Here is a 27,597-nt window from a genome sequence, read left to right as displayed (position 1 = left end):
TGGCCTGTCCTTAGGTTAGGTCATCAATATTAGATATGTGGGGGTCATCCAGGACCCCCGCAGGTCACCGGTACTGAGACAGTACGGTTTGGGATATTGTATACATACCGCGAGCCACGCTGCTTATTAGCCGCACAATCTGTAGTGACAAGTACTGAAGCGCTGCCACATAGAATTAAACGTATGTAAAAAATACCACAAACTGCGTTGTCTCAGTACCGGTGACTAGGGTTGAACCGATCTTGAGATTTCAGGATCGGTTTTAAAATATGATTTTCGATCATTTTCCAGCAGATACCGATCCTGATCGCGATAGTGAAATTTGCTCGATCGCCGATCGTTCAACCCTACCAGTGACATGCAGTGGTCCCTGGTTTCGGACCCCCCGTTAACTGCGTAATTCTTTCCAGAGACCCGAATTAAAAAAAAGGATTTGGATTGTACCATATATCTTTTATTTAACATTGGAGTCTATGGTCACTGACAACCAACCACACACTCATGAGGTCAGTGATGGAATAGTCAGAGATCTCTTTTCCAAAGGTGGTCATACACATAGGACAGCTATAGGCCAACTATAAATTCCATAGGGGGGGGGGGGGGGGGGGGAGCTGGCTTCAGACCCCCAAAATGTGCCAAATCCAACAAGACAAATCCTTGTTTCCTCCATTGGCACACTATCCTATGGCTAATATGAAATAAATACTAACCATTCACCCATATACAGTATATACTCGAGTATAAGCCGACCCGAATATAAGCCGAGGCCCCTAATTTTACCACAAAAAACTGGGAAAACTTATTGACTCGAGTATAAGCCGAGGGGGGGGGGGGGGGGAATGCAGCAGCTACTGAAATATTTCAAAAATTAAAATGGTCAGAGTTTTTGGGTGCAGTAGTTGCTGGGGAAGGGGAGGGGGTGTTTTGGTTGTCTGTCTGCCCCTTCCCTGAGCTTGAGGACTGGTTTTTTTTTTCCCCCACTTGGAATTCAGCCTGGCTGGATATAGGGTATCTGCAGTGCTACTATTAACCCCTTCCCGACGGAACAGGAGCACTGCAGATCCCCTATATTCAGTAGACCGGGCACTTTTCGGCTTATACTCGAGTATATACGGTAAGTTAAGGCTCATACATGCTTTGGAATTGTATCTTACACTGTTACATGCACATAGGTAATAGTAGCCGTACCAGAAGTGACATCACAGATCAAAGCAATGAAATGAATATCCCATTAGGACATGAAAGCTAAAACATTACGTTCTGGGTAAAATGGGTCAAGCTGGGAAGTATACAAGTGAGAAAACTGACTTACATTGGACACATTTCCGAGAGTTTGGACATGGAGACAATACAGTCTTTATATAATAGCGGTGCTTTTTGCCACTTATTGGGCGGTACTACATCTCATGTGTAATCTGATTTTTTACGCTAATAACTTGGTTACAGTCATGTGCGTTCTTCCATCGTATTCTAAAGTATAAGGCGTTACTGTCCATTGATATGAATGAGAGTCGTGGAAACTAGAGATGAGCGAACACTGTTCGGATCAGCCGATCCGAACAGCACGCTCCCATAGAAATGAATGGAAGCACCTGTGACGCCGGCCGGCCACCGGCAAAGTCAGCGTCACAGGTGCTTCCATTCATTTCTATGGGTGCGTGCTGTTCGGATCGGCTGATCCGAACAGTGTTCGCTCATCTCTAGTGGAAACCTCCAAGAATGGGCACATCACCATGAGAGTAGTGAACAGTTCTCGAAATCACAGGAGGCCTCAGTTGCTAGACCACCAACCTATATCACTTATATGACACGCTGATACAGTCGCATATTGGTACATGAGTCCAAATAGTGGTTTAGGACCCCTCATGTATACATGGCAGTAGATACATGCATATAACACGCCACGTCCATTCTAGACATATTGATCTATTTGCTATACAATTCCCAACACAGCGGAACGCATTTTTATTTTGTTTTATTCTTCTTTTTTGTACCTCTTATACATTAAGAACACAACCTTATATCGGAAAGCGAAGGAGCTCCTGCTTCTTGCACGTGACTAATAGTGTTAACAATAGATACAACCACAAAAACCATTGTCGTTGCTCATAGTAAATACAGTAATTCACTTAGCGATACCCTAGATGGGGCCTTATTATTATTATTGCTAGGTATTACTTGTATCATGTATACATGTTCTCTATACACATTACGTGACTAGAATTTCTTCACCCAATCGCTAGGATACAGGCAATTTGCATTTGGAGCATAGTTTAGACTATTTGGTGCAACTAAAAAAAAGTCATTTGATGCCACTGAAATATTAAAAGTGCTTAATAATTCGCCAGATAGTCAGTAGTTGTTGCATAAAGTTCATCGGAAGATCAGAATTTCCTAAGGATCTATGTGGTACTTCCATCACTTGGCTTTAGCAAACCCAACTCGGTCACTAGCCCGGTCAAACACGGTATAATATTGGCCAATGAAGACGTCTCCAAGAATCCAGAGGGGTCCAGCTGGAGGGGGAATATCGAGGCCCATGAAGCCACTCACACAGATTGTATGGCTTCCTTGTGTCACCTGTTGAAATAACCAAGTGTCAGGCTCGATACGGTATATTCTGGGCTCTTAGGCCGGGTTCACATGATGTATTTTGGCACGTAATGTAGCACGTAGACGCCGCGGGAGCTTTTGCGGGCCGTATACACTCCCATTGATTTCAATGGGAGCCAGGACCGTATACGCGGCGCTATTTTGCGGCCTACGCAAAATCACGGCCGCAAAATAGCGCCGCGTATATGGTCCCGGCTCCCATTGAAATCAATGGGAGCGTATACGGCCCGCAAAAGCTCCCGAGGCGTCTACGTGCCACATTACGTGCCAAAATACATCGTGTGCACCCGGCCTTATAGAAAGTAGGCAGTAGTGGTTACAGCACAAGAACCAGGTTCTCCTGGTCCGGGTAGTATCAGGTGTAACACAACATCTTAGGGAGTCTTCACACGGAGTAAACGCGCGTGTATTTTTGCAAAATACACGTGTAAAAATAAGACTCCCATTGACTCCCATTGTACAGTGCTGCGGAATATGTTGGCGCTATATAAATAAAATGTATTATTATTATTACTTCAATGACATTTTACAGGCGTATTTTTACATGTGTAAAAAATATCATTGAAGTCAATGGGAGTCTTATTTATACACATGTATTTTTACACGTGTATTTTGCAAAAATACACGTGCGTTTACTCCGTGTGAAGGCTCCTACAGTGAATAACAACATGGGCACCACCATACCTTCAGTGTGTACTGTTCTCCTGTCAGGGTGTATTCTAGGCCTCCAAGCCTCAGAGAGATGACGGGTAATGTGGAGACCTTCTCACACTGCACCATGTACTGCAACACAAGAGAGATTATTATATTCTTATATCATAGTGACCTGACGTCTTCTGGCTGTTTGTCACACTAGCTTTGAAGTTAAGAAGCTAAATAAGTATAAGGCCTAGTTCATACAGCAGAATTTGGAGCCAAATTTGAAGCAGATTCTGGATTTCAAATTCATTGTTTCTTTTTTCAGGATATTTTTTAAGGTCACGTTTACACACTAGGTTTGAGCCGATCTTGAGATTTCAGGATCGATTTTAAAATCCGATTTCCGATCATTTTCAAGCCAATCTCAATTGTGAAATTTGCTCGATCGCCAATCGGAATCCGATCTTTTCCGATCCTGATTGCTCAACCCCATTACACACTGTTTTATCGAGCAGATTTAAGGCCTTTTCTGCCCCAAAATCTGCTTGATAGAGACTAGAGATGAGCGAACACTGTTCGGATCAGCCGTTCCGAACAGCACGCTCCCATAGAAATGAATGGAAGCAGCTGGCACGTACACTTTGCCGGTGGCCAGTCGCTTAACCCCTCACGTGCCGGCTACGTCCATTCATTTCTATGGGAGCGTGCTGTTCGGAACGGTTGTTCCGAACAGTGTTCGCTCATCTCTAATAGAGACATCTCAAATCTGGCGGCCATTAATTTCAATTTTGACTAGCAGAAAAAAGCGTCCTGCGCTATCTTCAGGTGGATTCTATGGCCCCCAAAGTGAAAGACTAAGACTCCATGGGACTATACACAGTGTTAAAGCGCTACGGGAAAAACCATTGCGGGAATGCATCGAGGTTCTTCCCACAGCGTTTTGAACAGAAAGTTCACAGAGTTTTCCTCAGCGGACTTTCTGTTACCATTATATCTATGGGAAAGCCGCCGGCGTTTTTGGAAATCGCAGCGTGTCCGCGCTGCGGTTTGAAACGCAGTATGGGCATGGGATTCGCATGAATCCCATCCACTATGCAGATACTGCAAAATGTCGCTTTTCTCCTGCAGCATTTCCGCCACGGGCAAAACTTAAGGAAAACCCGCGGACCCATAGACTATAATGGGGTCCATGTGGTCTCCGCTCGGTTTCCGCATGAAACATGCACAGAGAAAAGCCCTGCAAGCAAAAGTCGTCTTATCATATGTCGGTCATAAGAAAAACATCTTCAGAAAATCTCACCTCTCCTTGAGTTAAAGGGACGGCTCCAATAGCTTTCTGCAGGGCAAGCACTTCATCCTTTGGGCCGGTGATCAGCGAGGTCCCAGTGTCCACAATGGCTGCACAACCGCCTTTACATAGTGCGAGCTGACCCCCAACACTGAGCCTAAGACAAAATCATAAGAAGAGGGATTGAATTTTCTTTCTATTTTAGAAGAATTTAAAGGGAACTTTCAGTAATTATAATATTAGAAGAAATGTAATTTATTGGCTATGGAAATGAGATCACTAATAGAAATGATACCATATGCAAATGAGAATTTGAAGCAGATTTTTTTTGCTTGACGAGGATTTTGAAGCAGAATTTGGAGAACAGCGACACTGTATTTTGGAGAGGGACAAATTTTGCTTTAAATTCTCCATTCAATTCCGTGCGACAGAAGGGGGTATATTTTCCGCCTCCCATTCATTTCAATGGGAGTTCCCAAGCAGAATCCACCTGAAGAACGAGCAGGACGCTTATTTCTTCCACTAGCTGAAGATTCAGCTACTGCCTTCCATTGAAATAAATGGGGGCAGGTTTCAGGTAGTATTTCAAGCAGATTTTAAGTGGATTCCACCTAAAATACAGCTACGTGTGAACATCCCCTAAAGCAGGGGTGCCCAATACGTCGATCGCGATCTGCCGATCGATCGCAATGGACGTATGGGTTGATCGCGGGATGCAGCCAGGCATCCCCGCTGTCTGCTTCTTCACAGCGCAGGCTGAGAGTTACCTCTGGACACTGACAGGCTGGGGCTGCGGCAGCCCCGCCTGCCAGTGTCCGTAGATGACTCTCAGCCTGCGCTGTGAAGAAGCAGCACCCCGGCTCCCTCCATCCCTAAGAGCGGCCTGCAAGTGCCCGGAGTGCTTGTTCACAGCGCAGGCTGAGAGTCATCTACGGACACTGGCAGGCAGGGCTGCTGCAGCCCCAGCCTGTCAGTGTCCAGAGATAACTCTCAGCCTGCGCTGTGAAGAAGCAGACAGCGGGGATGCCTGGCTGCATCCCGCGATCAACCCATACGTCCATTGCGATCGATCGGCAGATCGCGATCGACGTATTGGGCACCCCTGGTCTATCCCATTGTTTCCATTCACTGACTGCAAGCAGATGTCTTTGCATTCGTGGGGAACTAAAATGCAAAGTATAGCAGAAAATCACATAACACACAGAATAATGAATGATGCTTCACATAAAAGAGGAGAACCCCAGACAGAATCTAATAGATACTTGGTTCATAAAAGTTACGGTAGGTTCTTCTATAGCAGCACCAGATGTTCAAAAAGAAAACTGCAGGCAGTGCGTTCTCTTTCATATTGGAGTTTAGTACTAAGTGATTTCACCTGCTACCAGTGGCCTAACTACTGGGTTTGCTGGGTCTCCAATCATTATACTCTGGGGTCTGAAAAGACTCCAGAGTATAATAATTGTTCGTTGTTGGTCCACAATGGGGCATAATACTATGTGCAGGGGCCACTATGGGACATTATACTGTGTGTAGGGGCCACTATGGGACATAATACTGTGTGCAGGGGCCACTATGGAGCATAATACTGTGTGCAGGGGCCACTATGGAGCATAATACTGTGTGCAGGGGACACTATGGGGCATAATACTGTGTGCAGGGGACACTGTGGAGCATAATACTGTGTGCAGGGGACACTATGGGGCATAATACTGTGTGCAGGGGCCACTCTGGAGCATAATACTGTGTGCAGGGGACACTATGGGGCATAATACTGTGTGCAGGGGCCACTCTGGAGCATAATACTGTGTGCAGGGGACACTATGGGACATAATACTGTGTGCAGGGGACACTATGGGGCATAATACTGTGTGCAGGGGACACTATGGGGCATAATACTGTGTGCAGGGGACACTATGGGGCATAATACTGTGTGCAGGGGACACTATGGGGCATAATACTGTGTGCAGGGGTCACTTTCGGACATACTACTGTGTGCAGGAGCCAATACATATAAGTTATTCCTGACTTGTACACAATAACAATACAATACATAAAATGCAGCCCTCTACTTACTGGTCCATGTGGATTTCCCAGTATGCCTTGCGGGTGACATTCACGTAATTAAAGTCTCCTGTATAATATTTGGGGTCAGTGCCGCCCAGTAATAATTCACCACCAGGCTGAGATTCTGGATTTCTAGGAAAAGAAAAGAATGAACATCTTATAAAAGTGACATCCAGGACATGTCCCCCTCACACCCAACCACAGGTATATATATACTGTATCTATCTATCTATCTATCTATCTATCTATCTATCTATCTATCTATCTATCTATCTGTATATAAATGTAGCATTGCAGATATCAATCAGATATTAATCTATAGGGATATTCAGATGTGCAAAGCCCTTCTATCACATATGGATTTCACCTATTGCTCTCATACAATGATATCGACAATGATATCTTCTGTTTTTTTTAATATGTCACACTCGGACACCAAAAACGTGCAAACGAACACAGAATAGATGCAGACCACTATGTCTTCATAGAGATTTGCCCTATCCAAAACAGAATTGTCATGCGGACAAGGCCATATCATTGAATGTAGAATTCTGTATTTTCTATGTTCGGGTTACTTTTCAGTTCCAAACTGTCTCAGATCCATGTAGATGACACTTAAAGGGCCTGTTCCACAATTTAAAGTCATCCCTTATCCATAGAATAGGGAATGATTGGTTGGGTACAATTGCACCGATCATAAGAACAGGGGTCCTAAGTCTCCCGTTACAATGGAGTGGTAGATGCCCCAAGATAACCGAGCACTGTGCTTGACCCTTTAAGACTGTCCTATGCAGATTTGAGGAGTGGCAGTGTGTATGTGCGACCACTGCTTGTATCAAGAGTAGGACGTGGACCCCTGTTCTTATAAAGCTAGGGGAGACTTATTCCATAACCTCTTAATGGGGAATACGTTTCATTCGTGGTGCAGATAGATGAGATAAGATGAAAAGGTAAAATAAGATAAGATAAGATGGAAAGATCAAATCAGGATGGACCGCCATAACTGTAATGACAAGATTCCTTGATATGTTCTGCATATAGAGACAACTTCTGTTCTTACCTGTTGAGATAGAAGGAGAAGACATTGGTCTCCAACAACTTCTGCTCCATCATGTTGTCAAAAACAGGAGTGACCCCGTCCACAGAGATTCGTGGGTAAGCCATTCCCAAAATGCCATCAAACTTAGCTGCTATGAAGGTAATGCCAGGCTGCTTGATGGCTTCCCCGAAAAGTTGTCCTTTCACTGCTAGGTTACCAATCTAGAAATGGGATTGTGGGAGAGACGGAAGACACGAGGATGAGAATCATATCAAAACTTCTCTATAAGTATCACATCACGTTGCTTTCAGCGCCTCTCCTCTCCTTAAGGTCCATTCACACAAAGTTTTTTGGCACTGATTGTGACGCTGAATGCGCGTCAGAATCCACGTGGAAAAAATGCCTCCTCATAGGGTTCTATGAGTTCCGCATGTTTTGTTTTTCCTCTCGCAGAATTTTCAGCTAGCGGGAAAAAAAAAATCTTCCTTCAGGCGGATTCCACCTGCAAAAACCAAAGCAGTCAATGGGAGGTGGAAAATCCACGCCGCGGATTTGGGTGCAGATTTGGTTGTGGAATTGGCACAAACCGCGCAGAAGGAAGGAAGAGAAACAAAAACTAAAAAAGCCTCAAAAAACCATTTCCTAATTTCTGAGGCTAAGGTCTCACATTGCGGAAACGCAGCTTTTTTTTTTTTTGTTGCAGAATTTGTTGCGTTTTTTGAACCAAAGCCAAGAATGGCTACAAGAGGAATGGGAAATATATAAGAAGTTCTTCTACTTCTGCCATCTTCTCAATCAACTCCTGGCTTTGGCTCAAAAAACCGCAACAAAATCTGCAACAAAAAAAAGCTGCTTTTCCATATAGGGCCTTAGGGTAAGTTCGCATGGAGTATTTTCGTCAGGATTTTGAGGCCGTATCCGCCTCAAAATCGTGACCCAAAAGATGGCTCCCATTGAAATCAGTGGGAGTCGGTCAGTTCTTTTTTCTGGCTTGTTCCAGCTCTTGGAAAAAGAAGTGAGATGCTCATTCTTCAGGCCGTTTCGCCTCACGATTTGGCCTGAAGACACTCCCTCCTCCAGACTAGGCCCAGACGGAGCGGAGTGCGTGGCTGGATGCTGGTGCAGTGCACTGGCTTTCAGTCGTGGCTACCCGGTTTTTGGTCCAGAACCTGAGGCAGAGTTCTGGACCAAAGAACCACGTATGAACTTACCCTTAGCCTGAAGCGGATTTTTGGATGTATCCTTATAGTAGTTGAAGCCTATATATATTACCCTTTATCATCTTGGGAAGAATATGCAAATCTGTCTTCCATGATGTAATTAGGTGAATGAAATGGTGATCTCTCCCCAAGGAGTGACGATATCCCCCTAACCTTTTCTAAGCCTCTCACCTCTACCAGGTTAGTCTTCTCTACACTGGGCTGATGAGATGCAATAACATCAAAACGGCCGTCCTCGGTTGAGAGACTATACCTGGTAATAATCCCAGCATCATTGCAAAACAAAGGCCTCTTGGAAGGTCGAGCATGATGTTAAAGGGAGCAGCATCTATTGGGCTATATCACTGAGATTGTGTCTTCCTAATTACATCAGAAGAATATGCAAATCTGTCTCCCAAGATGTAAACAGGGAGACAGTGCCTCTGTTATGCTGCCCTCTATAGCAAGCACCCTGAACAACATGCCCGACTTCCCAGAAGCCTTTGCTGCATGATGCGAGGTAGGAGAAGGTGGTCTCTCCCTAAGGAAAGACGGTATCCCCACAATCTACTTACATCAGGGAAGACAGGCTTGCACATTCCAGTGAGCGCCCTCTATTGGTTTGCAACACTGAGGCACCTGACTTCCTAATTACATCATGGAAGACAGATTTGCATATTCTTCCCATGGTCCCTTGCACAGTGGAGTGCTAAAGGCTTAATGAGTCTCCACACACACCTAAATGGTGGTCTCTCCCCAAGGAGTGACGATATCCCCTTAACCTTTATCATCTTGTCAATTTTAGGGATCTTTTATTTTTTTGACATCATAATTTGAATTTGTGTCTAATATTTCCATTATAACATGGGACATCACATTCAGAGCCGAGTAGATACATACAATGTGGCAGATTAGCAATGCCAGTCTTCATAAACTCTACACCAGTGGGGGGGGCACCCTATTTATGACAGGACACACACCTACTCATAAATAAGGGGCACCCTCTGCTGGGCTGCGTGCCTGCGGGGCGACTATACCGGTTCATAACTGGCGTAGATTTCCGGCATCAGAATTGATGATAAATCTGGTGGTGTACACGGCGCCCTCACCTCGCCCCTTTTGGAAAAGCGATGCAAAATTTAAATAAAGTCACAATTGTTTTGCATAAAACTGGAGTAATAACTTCGTCCTGGTGTTTTTTTTAAAGCGTCACACAGATGAGAGCTTACCGTTACCGTGTCCTGACTCAGGTACCCAGACAGACTGCCGCTGCCATACTGGATGGAGAAGTCCGTGCCGTTCTTTACAAAGGTGGAGGATTTTGCAGAATCGTACTTGTGGTGTACCACTAACAAAAGAAGAGACCGCTCAGATACACACTTATTCTCACTAGGGAATTCAGATAAGAGACACAAAAAATCCGTAAAACGTGTAGAATATATTGTTGAGGCACTGAGCGCGACGCTCTCCGAAACAGCGGCAAGCTATCTTATGCACTTAAAAAAGGGAACAATTCCCGAAACGCGTAGCGCCTGTTGATCGAATAAAGTTTGACCTGTTTCACGAATATGGATTCTGATGCAACGTACGTTCAAGTTGTCCCCTCCATCCTATGGGCCCCCAACCCAGATGGTATTGTATTCATTGAGGTATAGGTATAGGTTTTCTTACAATGGGAGTCAATAGGCATACAGTAGCGCGGCATGGACTTCCTTTGGAAACTTAAAATCATGCGTTCACGAACGAAGTTTTGACCCAAGTTTTCCAGGATTGGCACCAATGTTCAGAAACAATCTTTTTTCAAATTTGGCTCTTCTCGGTAAACTTTATATAAAAGGGGGTTTATGCCATCCATACTTAAAAGTAGACATTTGTGTCCCCAATCCCGGGCCCCAATTTTGTCAACTGCCGTATAATGATATTCCTTTAAGAAATTCTGATAATCCGTAACAGAACACAGAATGTTGGATGAAATCTCTTGTGTCATTATACATATGTATAGACTGTAATATACAGGGATATAAAGTACTCACGACAAGCAATGTCCAGAAGGGAGCAGTGGATGGAGGGGACCCAGAGATTAGAAGAGCCCGTGTCAAACACCACAGTGAATGTCTGTGGAGGGGTCCCGATGCCAATCTCTCCATAGTACTGTGCCTAGAGGAGGTAAGGGGATAGGTGAGGGCGTTACCGCTATTGGCAAAGCTGTATATACCAGTGGCCATTCCACCTGATTCTGTATCTAGACAATAACCAAAACCATAAACTCAATGGGGGAGATTTATAATAACCGGTATTATCAAAGCCAGTTTTCATAATTCCAATGTCAGTGGACGGTGCGTCTCATATATGATCCTGCTTCGGACCACGCACCAGCAGATTTACACCAGATTTCCAGAGTAGACGATAAGAAGTCTGGTGGTCGATGGCCACACCACATTTTTATCATGAAAATGATGAGTAAGGTGCAAAAAAGAAAAAGTCATAATAAATTGCCTATATCAGGGGCGTAACTTGAGGGGGTGCAGAGGGTGCAGTTGCACCAGGGCCCAGGAGCCTTAGGGGGGCCCATAAGCACTGGCATCAGTATTGACATTGCACCTTCCATCTGGCCCATAAACCAAGGAGACCCACAGATTACCCGAACCACACTAAGGGGAATTAAACTCCTTAGCCCCCGTAAACATCACTATCAAGGTAGAGATGAGGTAGGGGGCCCCGGACAATAGACTGCACACAAGACTAAGGTTACACCACTGGCGTCTATGACTTACATCCAAATAGTTCTTCAGTGTCTCCGGTGTAGGCCCTCCATGTGGTGGAAATCCAGAGTAATACTTCTTATATCCTTCACTTCCAATTAATTTTTCCACTTCCCCAGAAGCTTCAGAAAAGGTCCGACGAATGGAGGTGAACTTTGTTAGGGGTATCCTGGGTGGCGGTGGAAGATAAGAGGATTGGTTTAGATATCCTAAAACTGGGAATTGATGGAGGATGAATATTCCTATGAATTACCATTTAGCTCATAAGGCCCAACTTTATCGTGGTGGGGGCCACAAGCTTCATACCGGCCAGGGCCCAAAGTAGTTATAATCCACCAATGGTAATATGCTGTGACCTGACTAACGCACAAAGATTATCACTTACGCCAGCCATATTGCATTTCACTGCCGTATGGTATATAAGTGTAAGTATGGCCAGGACTTCGTGTTAGGGATGTCTCAGTGGTCCTGCTGGCAGTCATCTTGGCCTGGATCAATACTACTAGCATTAATGATGTATGAGAGATCTTCCATTTTATTGGTTTTTTATACCACTTTACGTCTATAAATAGCAGTCTATTTCTCTCATCTAGAAGTCTAAGACGGTACAATGTACATAACAAGAGCACCTCAATGGTATGTTATATATTAATACAAATCTATTGAAATCACAGAAAATTGCATCTTAAAGGGGTTGTCCAAGACCAGACATGGATGGTTTATCCTTTGGGTAGGTCATCAGATGGGTGGTCGTCTGACGCCCGACACCCCCACCAGTCAGCTGATATGGTCACAGTGTATAGAACTGTAAGCTGAATGGTGGGGGTACCTGGTAGTGGATGACCGGATATTGATGACCTGTACTAAACTAAGGCCTGCTGTTGTGCCGCCTACTCTTCTGTATACCAGGCATGTAGAGAGTGGGAGGAAGCAATCTATCAAAGATCTTTGACAATGAGATGACCCCATACTCCAAGTTCATGTATAAATACATCAGATCATTATTTAGCATCAGGTGACACTGACAGTGATGACTGCAGACAGTAACCTGACACAAGGAAGAAATAGGACTCTCCAGACATAGATCTGCAACATTATTATATACTCAGCTAAGTTCACAGCAGTCCATTGTTCTGATCCGTCATAGGATCAAAACAACGATTAAAAATGTAATGTAAAGACGGAGGCCGATGAAGCATAATTCACTGTAATGTATAAAAGAAGATGGACGCTTTCTTCCATCTTGTTTACTTTTCAGATGGTGCGCACGATTTTGGCTTACATCTGCAACAATAGCAAACAAGATGGAAGAAATGTTCCATCATGTTTTTTACATTACCGTGAATGATGAAGGACACAGACAGAATGGGCTCCAGGGGCGTAACTATCGTTGTAGCAGCGGTAGCCAATATCATAGCCACGGATATGACTGTGAGCGGGATCGGGGATCAATAAGTAAGGCCATGGGCCCACAAACCCCACAAACACTGCTATCATTATACGCTGAGGTCTTTTCAGAACCCGGAATATAATGATCGTTGGGTCAGGGAAAGTGAGGGCACATAAATAACACTGTTACTTACCTCTCCTGCGCTCCAGCAAGCTTCGGGCCTGTTTGGTGACGTCACAGACATCATGCAGGCCAGGCCAGTGTCATAATACATTGCGACTCCAGCCTGAGTGACGTCCGGTCCAACATATGAAGAGATTTGCGGGGAGTCTCCTGCAGCCCAGGAGAGGTAAGTAACAGTGTTTTTTTATGTTTGTATCCTCCCCTGGGTCTCTGATCATTATACTCTGGCGTATAATAATTGTTTATGGTGTTCACAATGGGGCATAATAGTGTGTGCAGTGACCACTATGGACATAATACTGTGTACAGGGGCCACTATGAGGCATAATACTGTGTGCAGGGGCCACTATGGGGCATCATACTGTGTGCAGGGGCCACTATGGGACATAATACTGTGTGCAGCGGCCACTATGGGGCATAATACTGTGTACAGGGGGCACTATGGGACATAATACTGTGTGCAGGGGCTACTATGGGGCATCATACTGTGTGCAGGGGCCACTATGGGGCATAATACTGTGTGCAGGGGCTACTATGGGGCATCATACTGTGTGCAGGGGCCACTATGGGGCATAATACTGTGTGCAGGGGCTACTATGGGGCATCATACTGTGTGCAGGGACCACTATGGGGCATAATACTGTGTGCAGGGGCTACTATGGGGCATCATACTGTGTGCAGGGGCCACTATGGATATAATACTGTGTGCGGGGGCCACTATGGGGCATAATACTGTGTGCAGAGGCTACTATGGGGCATAATACTGTGTGCAGGGGCCACTATGGGGGATAATACTGTGTGCAGGGGCCACTATGGGGCATCATACTGTGTGCAGGGGCCACTATGGGGCATAATACTGTGTGCAGGGGCTACTATGGGGCATCATACTGTGTGCAGGGACCACTATGGGGCATAATACTGTGTGCAGGGGCTACTATGGGGCATCATACTGTGTGCAGGGGCCACTATGGATATAATACTGTGTGCGGGGGCCACTATGGGGCATAATACTGTGTGCAGGGGCCACTATGGGGGATAATACTGTGTGCAGGGGCCACTATAGGGGATAATACTGTGTGCAGGGGCCACTATGGGTCATAATAGTGTGTGCAGGAATGCAGTTTGTGGGGAAGGGGGGGGGGGTTGGAGGAGGGGCTGGGACGGCCCATGTCAAATGTTCACCTTGGAGCCCCGCCATTCCTAGTCTCGCCACTGATGAACTCCATCTGCATCCATCATTATATTAGTTTTTGTGATGGATCAGAACAACGGACAGATAGTTTGCAGCAATGTTAGTAACATTAGTTAGTAACATTAGCAATATACGTTAGACAAATGGATTCTTCAGGTACCTCGGACAGAGTGAGGAGTGTGATTTCAGCAAACTGGATTTGATTTGGTGCTACGACACTCTGGGTGACAAGTGTGCCAAGAGGTTTTTGGCAGTGACTTATAACCTTTAAGTGTATGTCCAGTTAGACACCTAATACAGAAAAAAATTTGAACCAGCACCGACGCCTTGTTCTCAGGGTCTCTTCTGTAGACTTTATATTCCATGGACAGGCTATATACACATATATGCACTTATATATACTAGCACATATATAGGTAAAGAACTGCTCATAGTAATGATAACAAGATCACAGAGCGGTAGATGTCAGCAGAAATCTGAGCAATTATTATTTACAAAGCCCCTACACGACATATGTTAAGAATAACCTGCACATATGTTATTTCTTCCTGATACAAAAGTGTAAAATGCAAAATATTGTAGATACATAAACCCTATACCAAATACAATGTTTCGGTATTGTTGCAATAATCCATATGCACTCATATATACGGAATAATCTGGACATATGTTATGTCTCACCTGATAAGTCCTGATCCCTGCTGGAGCAGAGCACAAAGCAGCAGAGCCCACACTACAGACACATCCATGGTGGCGGGTGTGTTGTCTCCTGTCTTCTGTATATATACTTATGTCCGCTGGGTTTCTTCTGTTGTCAGCAATGACCCAGCAGTCTCAGTTATCTCATGAGATGTGTCAGCTGACCCAATAGTCATGTGACCAGGAGGAGGGGGGCACGAGGCACGCTAATCCTCCTTGTTCTCTTGTGTTTCCTCTGGAAGGCGCCCAACATGTTAATGTAATACTCTGCAGGATGTCTGTATAGTGGTTCTACATCTATCTGTAGTACCGTTCTCCATTGCTACTTGTATTCCCCATATATATATATATATATATATATATATATATATATATATATATATATATATATATATATACAGTCCTATGAAAAAGTTTGGGCACCCCTATTAATCTTAATCATTTTTAGTTCTAAATATTTTGGTGTTTGCAGCAGTCATTTCAGTTTGATATATCTAATAACTGATGGACACAGTAATATTTCAGGATTGAAATGAGGTTTATTGTACTAACAGAAAATGTGCAATATGCATTAAACCAAAATTTGACCGGTGCAAAAGTATGGGCACCTCAACAGAAAAGTGACATTAATATTTAGTACATCCTCCTTTTGCAAAGATAACAGCCTCTAGTCGCTTCCTGTAGCTTTTAATCAGTTCCTGGATCCTGGATAAAGGTATTTTGGACAAACAATTCAAGTTCAGTTAAGTTAGATGGTCGCCGAGCATGGACAGCCCGCTTCAAATCATCCCACAGATGTTCAATGATATTCAGGTCTGGGGACTGGGATGGCCATTCCAGAACATTGTAATTGTTCCTCTGCATGAATGCCTGAGGATTTGGAGCGGTGTTTTGGATCATTGTCTTGCTGAAATATCCATCCCCGGCGCAACTTCAACTTCGTCACTGATTCTTGAACATTATTCTCAAGAATCTGCTGATACTGAGTGGAATCCATGCGACCCTCAACTTTAACAAGATTCCCGATGCCGGCATTGGCCACACAGCCCCAAAGCATGATGGAACCTCCACCAAATTTTACAGTGGGTAGCATGTGTTTTTCTTGGAATGCTGTTTCTTTTTGGACGCCATGCATAACGCCTTTTTTTATAACCAAACAACTCAATTTTTGTTTCCAAAATGAAGCTGCCTTGTCCAAATGTGCTTTTTCATACCTCAGGCAACTCTATTTGTGGCGTACGTGCAGAAACGGCTTCTTTCTCATCACTCTCCCATACAGCTTCTATTTGTGCAAAGTGCGCTGTATAGTTGACCGATGCACAGTGACACCATCTGCAGCAAGATGATGCTGCAGCTCTTTGGAGGTGGTCTGTGGATTGTCCTTGACTGTTCTCACCATTCTTCTCTGCCTTTCTGATATTTTTCTTGGCCTGCCACTTCTGGGCTTAACAAGAACTGTCCCTGTGGTCTTCCATTTCCTTACTATGTTCCTCACAGTGGAAACTGACAGGTTAAATCTCTGAGACAACTTTTTGTATCCTTCCCCTGAACAACTATGTTGAACAATCTTTGTTTTCAGATCATTTGAGAGTTGTTTTGAGTAGCCCATGATGCCACTCTTCAGAGGAGATTCAAATAGTAGAACAACTTGCAATTGGCCACCTTAAATACCTTTTCTTATGATTGGATACATCTGGTTATGAAGGTCAAAGCTCACTGAGGTTACAAAACCAATTTTGTGCTTCAGTAAGTCAGTAAAAAGTAGTTAGGGGAATTCAAATCAATAAAATGATAAGGGTGCCCATACTTTTGCACCGGTCAAATTTTGGTTTAATGCATATTGCACATTTTCTGTTAGTACAATAAACCTCATTTCAATCCTGAAATATTACTGTGTCCATCAGTTATTAGATATATCCAACTGAAATGGCTGTTGCAAACACCAAAATATTTAGAACAAAAAATGATTAAGATTAATAGGAGTGCCCAAACTTTTTCATAGGACTGTATATATATATATATATATATATATATATATATATATATATGTGTAACTCTTCCGCAACGTATTTACTTATATCTCTGGAGCATAAACCTGATGATAACCTACATATACATGATATATTGTAGGCAAATCCATTTACCTATTACATTTTGCAATGGGATTTGTACCTTCACATCCTTTCTTGTTTGTTAGCTTTGTTGCTTTGTGTTAGTTTCCCTCGAGATTGCCTTGTTATTCTCTTCCTCCCATAGCTCGGTGCTGTATTTTACATTACTTTTGAATAAGGTAATGGTGGAATTACTCTACATACATATACTATATACTTGGGTTGCATTAACCATAGTGCAAACACTGCATCTGCACCAGGCCTTATGGTAATTGAGGTCCCTTCATCCGATCTGGATGGAGAGGGACAGTCCTGCATTTCAGGTGCTGTCCCACTGTTCTGTATCTCTATGGACACAGATAAAGTTGAATACAATGATGGGGCGCAGAGCTATCAGATCTATACTTCACCATCCAGGATGGTGTTGGGAGAAGTGATGAGCCCTGAGCTACAGACATCACTACAGCCGGAACCTGCAGGTAACTCTGGGGTTAGGGGAACGGGGTTAGGTGAGTATAATTTGTATGTAATATAGTGATTAAATGGTCACCAAAGTGGCAGGGGGCATTATGTGGGGGATAGTTGAAGGGGCACCATATTGTATAGCTTCACTTACAACCCATGGGGCCTTACCTTAAGTTATTCCTGGAGAAGACATCTTTTGAAAATGGATGGGGTGGAAACTTCCCATTAAAAAGCAGGAATAGTAAAAATATTTTATTCTACTTCTTCCATAAAACATACAATCTGATATCAGAAAATATTTCCAATGAACATTATGGATCCCCCTATTCGGGACACGTCTAGGAATCTCAGTCGTCTGTCTCTCTCGAGTTTGTCTACTTTATTTTTCTTCCCCATTGCTTTTCTTCATCCCTCTTTTTTTTGTGAATCCTGTAGTGGGTGACACGTGCTGCCTCCCCATCTCTCATAGACATCTTATCTCGCTCTAGTGCGTCGTCTGCAGCTTGAATAACAAGCAACTGGACCTCTGGGACTAACAGGTAGACAATAGTTTACTCTTCTGTTTTTGGCATCCTTGTTGAAAGAGATCATCTTCTACCTAGGGAAAGATCAGATCTGCCTTGTTTAAATGTCTATTTCAATGGCTACAATGGAAAGCATAGACATAGTACTTGTTTGCAATGGCTTTTTGTGATGGGCGAACCTTGCAAGGTTTGTTTCATAAAAATCTGCAAAGTTCAGTAGGCTCCATCGTATAAGGACAAGGAGGGTGTGTAAGTATAAAGAAATACTGTATCACTTATCTTTACCACTCTTGAGCTCCGCCGTGGCATCTGGTCTTCTTCCCCAGGTTTCCTTGGTATCTTTTGGCTCTCTCCTTGACATCACTGACCTTAGGTCACCTGGTCTTCTTCCCCTGGTTTCCTTGGTATTGTAACATCTTTGCCCATCCGGGCGTTGGCGTCGTCTGAACACTGCCCTATGCCTTTTCTTTGGTAATTTATTTCCCACCACACCCATCTCCTTCACCTTCAGTTGGTTCTGATCCTCTAATGGTTAATCTGACCTTGCCCTGTGATTGACGGCCTGCTGTCCTGTCAACTCCATGGGCGGGTTCTTCCTCCCTATATAACCTTGGCTCCCAGTCACACCAGTGCTTGTTATTGCCGTGCGTATACTTGCTCTTTACTGTCTCTGTTCTGATTACTCTATTATACTTGACCTTTGGCTTTCCTCACTGACTTCTCTTTTTGGACTCCGATTTGGTACTGTATTGCCCAACTGTTACTGACCCTTGGCTAAGTTGACTTCCCATTGTTGTTGTTCGTCTTGTCTGCGTTTTGTGTGTCACATACTCAGGGAGGGAATGTCTTCGTGGTTGCCGCCTATTACGTAGGATAGGGCCTGGCAATAGGAAGGGAGAGCGGGGGGGCATAAGCTTAGGGCTCACTGTCTCTTGTGTCCCCGTTCCAGGGTTCCCTAACAGGTATCTTTTGGCTCTTTCCCTGACGTCACTGGCCCTACGTCACCTGGTCTTCTTCTCGAGGTGTCCTTGGTATCTTTTGGCTCTCTCCTTGACATCACTGGCCTTAGGTCACCTGGTCATCTTCCCCAGGTTTCCTCTGTATCTTTTGGCTCTCTCCCTGACGTCACTGGCCTTGGGTCACCATGGGGTGTGTTGATTTCACAATCCTTTAGCGATACAGCGTCAGGCCTGAAGAGACTCCAAAGCTTAATAACAAACTTTAATGGATTCATGGGTGGAAAACCTCAAAGATTTTGGCTTAGACAGACCCCAAAATTTTGGAAAATTTATTATAATCAGGTTTGCTCATCTCTACTGATTTTCCATTTACCCCAAATCTTTCTTTCCTTCATTGCTTCTTCCCCTTCCCTTGTTGCAGACTGAGGTTCCTTACCTCAGAAGATCAGATAAAGGGAAAAGAACAGAACGTGTCCCAGTGAAGATAATACATGACGGAAAATCTTCTATTTGTGTCCAAATTTTAAAATTTCAGTGTAAAAAATTGAAATCTCTATTGTGTCTGGTGCCTGGTTCTTAATCTTATCTCTTTGTGCTTCTTGCAGTATAATACCACCCTTGCCTTCACTTTTTCCTACCTCATATGCAACTTATTCCTACCCAAGTACACTTGATAAAGTCAAAGCCGTGTTTATGACTAATTAACAAATAATTCCGGGTAACTCTCGTCGTCCTAATTAAGCAGTAAGGGAATGACACCAGACACACAATATTGATTTGAATTTTTAAAACTTTAATTTTTTAAATATTTTTTTTTTCACTTTTTTTTAAATTTCTTTTTGCATTTATTAGACCCCCTATGGGTGTTGAACCCCAGGGGGTCTGATCACTAATGCAATGCATTACAATGCTAATGCATTGCATTATGTTGCAAAAAAATGACATTTCTTTTGCAGGCTGCATAGAGCAGCCTGAAAAAGAAAATCACTGCAGACCGGCCAGGGTACCTTTACAAGGCTCCCGGCTGTCATGCCAACGTGATGTCAGCCCTGGAGCATGCCCAGGCGCCGGCAATCACTGGCAAAATGGCCTAGGCGCCTGAGGGGTTAATGCCTCCGATCGGTGCGGGCACCGACCGGCGGCATTAGCACTGGGTGTCGACTGTGACAGTAGACACCCAGCAGCAATGGTGGCCTCCTGACTCCCGGGTGGCCGCCATAGTTAAACACTAGGCGCCCGCCGGGGGCCACAAACTGTCGTCTCAAGGGCCACTGTTGGCCCGCGGGCCGCGAGTTTGAGACCCCTGATCTAAACGATAAGATGGGTTGTCTGTGTACCACATTTATCATACAATTTAATCCTTTTTAGCAAACCTGGGACATGTTCAGAATGTCTACTATAAGTTCTCGCCGTCTGACTATTAGTAGATGTGTGTCACTCTGCCACATCTAGATTCTGCTGATCCTCATCCTGGTGATCATTATAGATTTCCCAATCTAATGTGACATTATTGGCTATGTATGAATGGTATCATCCCCAGCTTATACAGGACCGCGTTGTGTGTAGTCAGGATGAACTTTAATTCAGATATGGTGGTAGCCAAACTGTTGAGTCAGTTGATATAGATTACCTAACTCTTCGTACTTCCTCTTTCAGGATCCTGATTTTGTATCTATCTTGAGTAATTGTGACTTATGTCCATTCACGTGCATTGAGGACATTGTGTTGTGTCATCAGAATAACAGAACTCATAAGACGGTAGATGAGACAGCACAACCATACAGATGGCGGCCAGCAAAGTACATGTGACAGTGGTAAATTTCCTCCTATCTACATGGATGGCGGCCAAAAGATTCACTTTTTTGGAGGTATAATGAGAGTAATTTGTGTTACTGAACCTTGGTTGTGCTATTGGTGAGGAGACCTTCACATCACCGGCACCAAACTCTTTATATGCAGAACATTACTGTACTGTACAGCACATGGTGCGCTCTATATTGTGAATAGGGTTGAGCTGATCTTGAGATTTAAGGATCGATTTTCAAATCAGATCATTTTCCATCCGATCGCGATCGTGAAATTTGCTCGATCGCCGATCGGGATCCGATCCCTCATGGAGTCAATACACAAAACCAGTTTATCTTTGTTTAGGAGACAGATGCCTACTGGGTGGCAATCCCTCTGCCAGGTCGTGTGCCTGGATGGAAATCTGTGCCAGCTCATATCTGGCATTGGTTTCCATTATTATTCATGCCAGATTTCTGATGTAAATGATAATAAATCTTTCGGAACAAATGGCATCACCCCTTCAATGTCCTCGCGTATCCCCTTATTTGTAAAGGGCAGCACAAAAGAAAAAAGTCAAAATTTTTTGGCCAAAAAATTATGTGCAAAAAAATTGATGTCTTGTATGCCAGAAAACTCCTATAGCTACTGCAGGACATGTCAAATGGAATGAGAAGACGATCCGCTGGTATGCCAAGTCCCAGTCCAGTCCTTATGGCTCCCATTCAGCCCCATCTTGTGATAACATGGGCAAGTAAGGTCAAATTCCTAAACTTTAGGAATTTACAAACCTGGTAAAGACACTTCAGTACAGCACTTCACATTCAAGTAGTGCAACACTTTCCTCCTGAGCAGAACAGGCTATTCTTCAGATTATACGTAGGCTTTCCATATCTAAACCACTTTACACATTATTAGGTAATATATTCTGACTTCTATAAGATGATACGTACAATACATAGGTACTGTATGGCCATATTCTATACCTCTTATTTGATAGCGAATGGAGTCATGAACATGTAGTCTTGGAGTGGAATCTTCAGATCTTCAGAGAGAAGTGTAATGGAAAGATTTGGATCTTTTCTGTGTTTTTTGGCTCACTTTTGGTTTTCCGGTTCAGATCAGAACACTGCAATGGGAACCTATCTCTGCATACATCTGTGCTGGTTTACGATATATGCAAGACCCATTCAATGACTTAATGTATAAAGTTCTCAATCCTCCATAAGACTGGACTAGAGAGAAGATCGCTAGAGAACAAATGTAATATGTGTGACCCATAGTAATGTTACTATGCAGCTGCAGCTGACCTTCAGGGTTTTCTGCACCCCACCTCCCCCTTGCCTGGGTTCAACCTTTATGTTGCGTGTTATGGTTGTGGTGTGTGGATGAAATTTCTATATATCCATGGTGCTGGTACTATAGATTGCAGGGGGTTACCCATTGGCAAATTTGTGATGGCTTGCCAGCTGTGAAACCTAAAAATGCTCCAGATTTCTCACAATAACTGAAGTCATCCACTGTCTACGAATAAGTATTTGGACACCCAGTAAAGTTCTGCGGGGGTGGAGTCCAACCCATAACCCTACAGTGTTAATCCTGAGGAAGGCAAAAAGCCCCATTAGGCTGATGCCAACTTTCCACAATATCATGGGAAAAAATTCCTTCCCGGCTCCAAATTCCTCAATAAACCCAAAAGTCCTCCAGTGGCTCCCAGGCAAGTAATATTGTTCCCTGGTGAGGGGGGGAATAATAATTTCCCCCAGTAGCCCCCAAGAAAACAATAATGTCCCCCAGTGACCCCCAGGTAAGTAATAATGCTCCCAGAGGTCCCCAGGCAAATTATAATGCCCCCCAGTGGCCGCCATGCAAATAACATTGTCCTTCAGTGGCCATATATAACTACCGTTTTAGCATCTTCTCTGTCGTTCGGGCCCCCTGACGGACCCGAACAATGTAGTATTAGTGTGAACCAAGCGTTACTTGATGTCTCTAATAAAGTGGCCATTCATTGTAGGTTGATAACAGGTTAACAGCTGATCGGTCGGGGTGCTGAAAGATGAAACCCCAAGTTTCTAATACTGATGTCCTATTTTAAGGAAAGCCCTTTAGATAGGAGATGACATGACTTGGCTGGAATAACACGATCATACCGTGTTTCCTAGCTATGGACACTAGGTGGCGCAGTTCTATGCTTTGGCTGGTCTGATAACCTATGCTTTGTATGTGCAATGCTTATAAATGCTTATTGGAGACATTAATGTGTAATCTTTAAGGGAAACACTCAGTGACTGCATAGGGTCAAGGGTATACACCCTATGGATCTTCTTAAAGGGGTTCTATACGTTGTATAATCCCTGTTTGATAGAACCAACAACAAATGAACTGATCACAAAATATTTCTCAATTGGGACCCTGTATGTGGGGTTCAATTTCAATGTTTTTCATTGGGTCCCCAAGCGGACTCCCCCCAAAAACCTGAATGCTGATGTGAACCCAGCCTTAGAGGTAAAATAAATTGAAAGCAGTTAAGGGGATCCCATCATTAGAATCCCTTTTTTTTCTAACAAGTAGGAATAGTCTTAAGAAAGTCTATTCTTGTCCTACCTTTAGATGTCTTCTCTGCGCTGCCATTCGGTAGATATTCTGTTTTCAATCTTTATGCAAATGAGTTGTTTCGCAGCACTGGGGGCGGTCTTCAGCGCTCAAACAGCACTGGGGGCGTCCCCAATGCTGCGAGAGAATTCTCCAGCGCTGCCTCCATTTTCTTCAGGAACCTGTCTCTATGCGTCGTCTTCCGGCCTGGCTTTTCTTCTATGCATGCGCAATCTTCACTGCACCTGCGTGCGGCCGCTTACGCGAGCTCTTGGTCAATTCCTGAAGAAGACAGAGGCGGTGCTGGAGAGTTCTGTTGCCGCATTTGGGACACCCAGTCCAAAATACAGTAGATGCACTGCACCTGCATCCAGTTGTGCACTCTGCTCCGGATTAGGCCCAAATGAATGGGCCTAGTCGGGAGGAAGTATCTTCAGGCGGATTTCGTGAGGCGAATCCGCCTGAAAGAATGAGCATGCTGCTTCTGGAAGAAACCGACTCCCGGAAAAAAGAACTGACTGACTTCCATTGATTTCAATGAGAGCCGTCTTTTTGATCAGGATTTTGAGGCGGATACGGCCTCAAAATCCTGACCAAAAAAACCCTGTGTGAATATACCCTAAGACTTTTCTGTACATCTGTTATCATGGGAGCGCCATGTGCCGTTCTCGCTGCTCCAATGACCTATCCGAAATCCCATAGGCTATTAATATCCAGTCTACGACAACCCTTTTAATAATCTTAAATTCAGTTTTACTAGGAAAAGAAGATTTAGCCATCTTAGGAGGTGAGTAACAGCCAGACGTAGCACGAGGGGAGCTAAGGAGATTATCAGAATAACATCTTTTACAGATTAGGAGTTTGTGTACATGGGGATAATATTTGTTTTCATTACTTTCTTTTTGCTGACTGTCTCGTTAGATACATATTGGAAAATACAGTAAAAAATTAACTTTTTCTATAATTATATTCTATAATATTTGTTACTACTAGTATAGAAAAAAATATCCCATTTATTATTATTATTTATTATTATTGTTTATTTATATAGCACCATTAAAGGGGTATTCTCATGACGCTTGTTAACTAACCTGCAGACTGTTGTTCTCTCTTCACTTCCTGCTTTTCTCGGCACATTGGTGGGCGGGGTTTCACTTGCACGGGATTGGTTGTAAATGAATTACCACAGTATGAGCTGGATTTGAGTCAGTTTGCATTACATACAGAGGTAACAGACTCCCTATCTCAGCCCTTGTCAGCCAAATTCAATTAAACCGACTGATAAGAGCTCAGAAATCCCTGAGCTCTCACCTCCTCTATCTGAGAAGCTCCACTACTTATCAGACACAAACAGCTCAGAGCTGCTCCCAGCCCCTCCCCCCCCCCCCCCCCCCCCCCTGAGAGCAGGCAGCTACATGACAGCTTGACAAGTGAGCAGATAATCCCTAGGGCCATAGAAACGGAGTGTAAACAATGAAGTGAATAAATTAAGATAGGGGCCAAACAAAGCAGTTTTGATAAAGCAATGTATTTAGCAAAAGTCTTAAATCCACATAAACTAGCAGTATAGATAGGATCCTTGTGATGGGACAACCCCTTTAATTCCATGGTGCTTTACATTTGGGGGTTACATACAGTACACAGAATATATAGGTAGATATAATACTAACAATGACCGGCTGGCACAGTGGGGTAGAGGGCCCTGCCCGCAAGGGCTTACAGTCTATTAGGGGAGAGGGATAGAGACAGAAGGAGAGGGGGGAGACAGTTCAGATTGCAGTGAGGTGATAGTGTTATTGGGGGTTCTAGGTCTTCCTGAATAGGTGACTTCTTGAAGTCTGTGATTGTGGGGATCAGTCTTATGTGTCTTGGTAAGGAGTTCCAGAGTATGGGGGATGCACGGGAGAAGTCTTGGAGACGGTTGTGTGAGGAGCGGATGAGGGCAGAGCGGAGTAGGAGGTCATTGGAGGATCTGATGTTACGTGTGGGCAGGTAGTGGGAGATGAGGTCAGAGATATATGGAGGGGACAGGTTGTGGATGGCTTTGTATGTTAGCGTTAGTAGCTTGAACTCAATTCACTGGGCTATAGATAGCCAGTGGAGGGAGTGGCAGAGGGGAGCAGCCGATGAAGAACGGGGGGTGAGGTGAATTAAGCGAGCAGCGCAGTTTAAGGTGGACTGGAGGGGGGCGAGGGTGTTAGCCGGGAGTCCATGCAGAAGGGTGTTGCAGTAGTCTAAGCGGGAGATTATGAGGGCATGGACGAGCATCTTAGTAGTTTCAGGGGTGAGGAAGGAGCGGATTTAGTTCTTACACTGTGACAACTATTGTTCTGTAATCTATATACTGATTATGTGTTAGGGGACAGAGATGGAGGGACATGAAACTGGGGGCAGAGATGGGGGACATGAATCTGGGGGCAGAGATGGAGGGGGGACATGAAACTGGGGGCAGATGAAGGGTGTAAATGAAACTGGGGGAGAGATAGAGGGGGGACATATAATTTACGGGTGACTGTAGGAGGATTATACTGTGTGCGGGCACATGAAAAAATGAATGAGAATGGGCGGAGTCAACAAAAAGTGGGTGGGGCTAAATTTGCCGCGGCGCGCTACATTTTGTCCCTCTTTCAGTTCTTCAAAAGTTGGGATGTATGCTATACTAATAACTAGTACTAGTAAGAGTATAATAAGCGGAGGTCCACCGGAGGTCAGTAAACATAAGAGACAGTCTTACTCACCTCCCATGGGCTCCAGTGCTCTCAGGCCTTTTACCAGCCTCCAGATTAATGTCAATGGTCACGCAGCTTCAGGAGTCCCTTGAATCATGTCAGCGTTTGCGTCTGTGTGTCATTATGCCAGTGTGACCCATGTGACCACTAAGACCCAATCACAAGCCTCACCGATCACCAACGTCATTCAGTTATCCATAAGGAGCCGAAGAGGGCACGTACCCATGCACCAGATCCCAGGGGATCCCACCTCCGCTGAGCCTCCACCTATTATACTCAGCCCCCAAAGTATAACAATAGCAGTTCCAGTTCAGACATTTTTGGACTGAACAAAACTGCTGGGCAAACCTCTAGAGACGAATCTTGTGATGTTTGCCCGTCAGATCCCTGTCAATATGAAGAATGATATTTTCTTTAGTATGGCAAACATACATAATAGGGGGACACATACTTCTTCATTGCACTCTTGTAATATCCATGCGTCCCACCATTACCGACCATGACTACACCAGCGCCGGCAGCTCGGCCGCATTCTCTAGGATAATCCACAGAAATGATGTAAAACAAGTTCTGCCATATAGGAAATGATTAACAAAGTTGTAGTAGGAACCTCTTCAGTCCCAGCCATACTTGTCTATAGGAGATGAAAGGCGACAACCGTAATCCCCTGGTGAGAAAAAGCAAATTGACGCTCCTTGACTATTTTTATAGCGTGCTGAGCTGTACAAATATACACTTAGGGTTTGGTCTTACAAGGTAAATGATGACTTTACCAACGATATTCGTTTTACATTACAATCCTGTTCGCCGCACATTAATTTATAAGACTAAGGAAAACTCTGCTTATTCTGCTTCAGTATTCCTGAGCAATAATCAATAATCCGAATTTCTTCTATGTCTGGAATATTCCCATAGAATATATGGGATAATGTGTCGGTAAGGATCCAAGGGGTGCCCGGATGTGTCACTGGCGATAATCATTGATGTGCAGGGTGAGAAAATGGGTGGGGCTAACCAGAGGGGGCGGGGTCATCATTGGTTTGATAGATTAATTTTACAATAAAATTTTGTTTGGCTCATATTGTTCATAGCAGGTGTAGATAGAAATGTTTTGTCTTTAGAATAACTAGGAATGGTGGGGCCCCAAGGCAAACATTTGACTTAGATCTCCCCGACCCTAACGGTACCAACCCTCCCGCCCCCTGCCCTTGATCACAAACCGCATTCTTGTACATAGTATTATGCCCCATAGTGGCCCCTGCACACAGTATTATGCCCCATAGTGGCCCCTGCACACAGTATTATGCCCCATAGTGGCCCTTGTGCACAGTATTATGCCCCATAGTGGTTCCTGCACACAG

At 44.1% G+C, this 27,597-nt stretch overlaps 1 protein-coding gene across 1 annotated transcript; it reads right to left on the bottom strand.

Moving 5' to 3' along the window:
- Window positions 1-1,957: 1,957 nt before the first annotated feature.
- LOC142213167 (cathepsin D-like) lies at window positions 1,958-15,216 on the bottom strand. Its single transcript, XM_075281401.1, has 9 exons — window positions 15,051-15,216; window positions 11,617-11,773; window positions 10,876-10,999; window positions 10,072-10,190; window positions 7,665-7,864; window positions 6,614-6,736; window positions 4,553-4,697; window positions 3,298-3,396; window positions 1,958-2,580 (listed from the first exon to the last, which is right to left on the bottom strand). The coding sequence occupies exons 1-9, from the start codon at window positions 15,116-15,118 to the stop codon at window positions 2,419-2,421; spliced, it is 1,197 nt and encodes a 398-aa protein (XP_075137502.1). The 5' UTR covers window positions 15,119-15,216; the 3' UTR covers window positions 1,958-2,418.
- Window positions 15,217-27,597: the final 12,381 nt, after the last annotated feature.

This window comes from Leptodactylus fuscus, chromosome 7 (genome assembly GCF_031893055.1).
Source record: "Leptodactylus fuscus isolate aLepFus1 chromosome 7, aLepFus1.hap2, whole genome shotgun sequence".
NCBI classification, from domain to species: domain Eukaryota; kingdom Metazoa; phylum Chordata; class Amphibia; order Anura; family Leptodactylidae; genus Leptodactylus; species Leptodactylus fuscus.
The sequence above is the reverse complement of the archived record's forward strand: the minus strand, read 5'-3'. Positions and strand labels throughout refer to the sequence as shown.

Excerpts from the sequence above, each read along its gene's own strand:
- LOC142213167 (XM_075281401.1), bottom strand. The coding sequence starts at position 15,118 with ATGGATGTGTCTGTAGTGTGGGCTCTGCTGCTTTGTGCTCTGCTCCAG. Across the intron at positions 4,698-6,613 it reads TGGGAAATCCACATGGACCA|GCTCAGTGTTGGGGGTCAGC; the intron begins GTAAGTAGAGGG and ends ATTTTGTCTTAG. Across the intron at positions 2,581-3,297 it reads GAGAACAGTACACACTGAAG|GTGACACAAGGAAGCCATAC; the intron begins GTATGGTGGTGC and ends TTATTTCAACAG.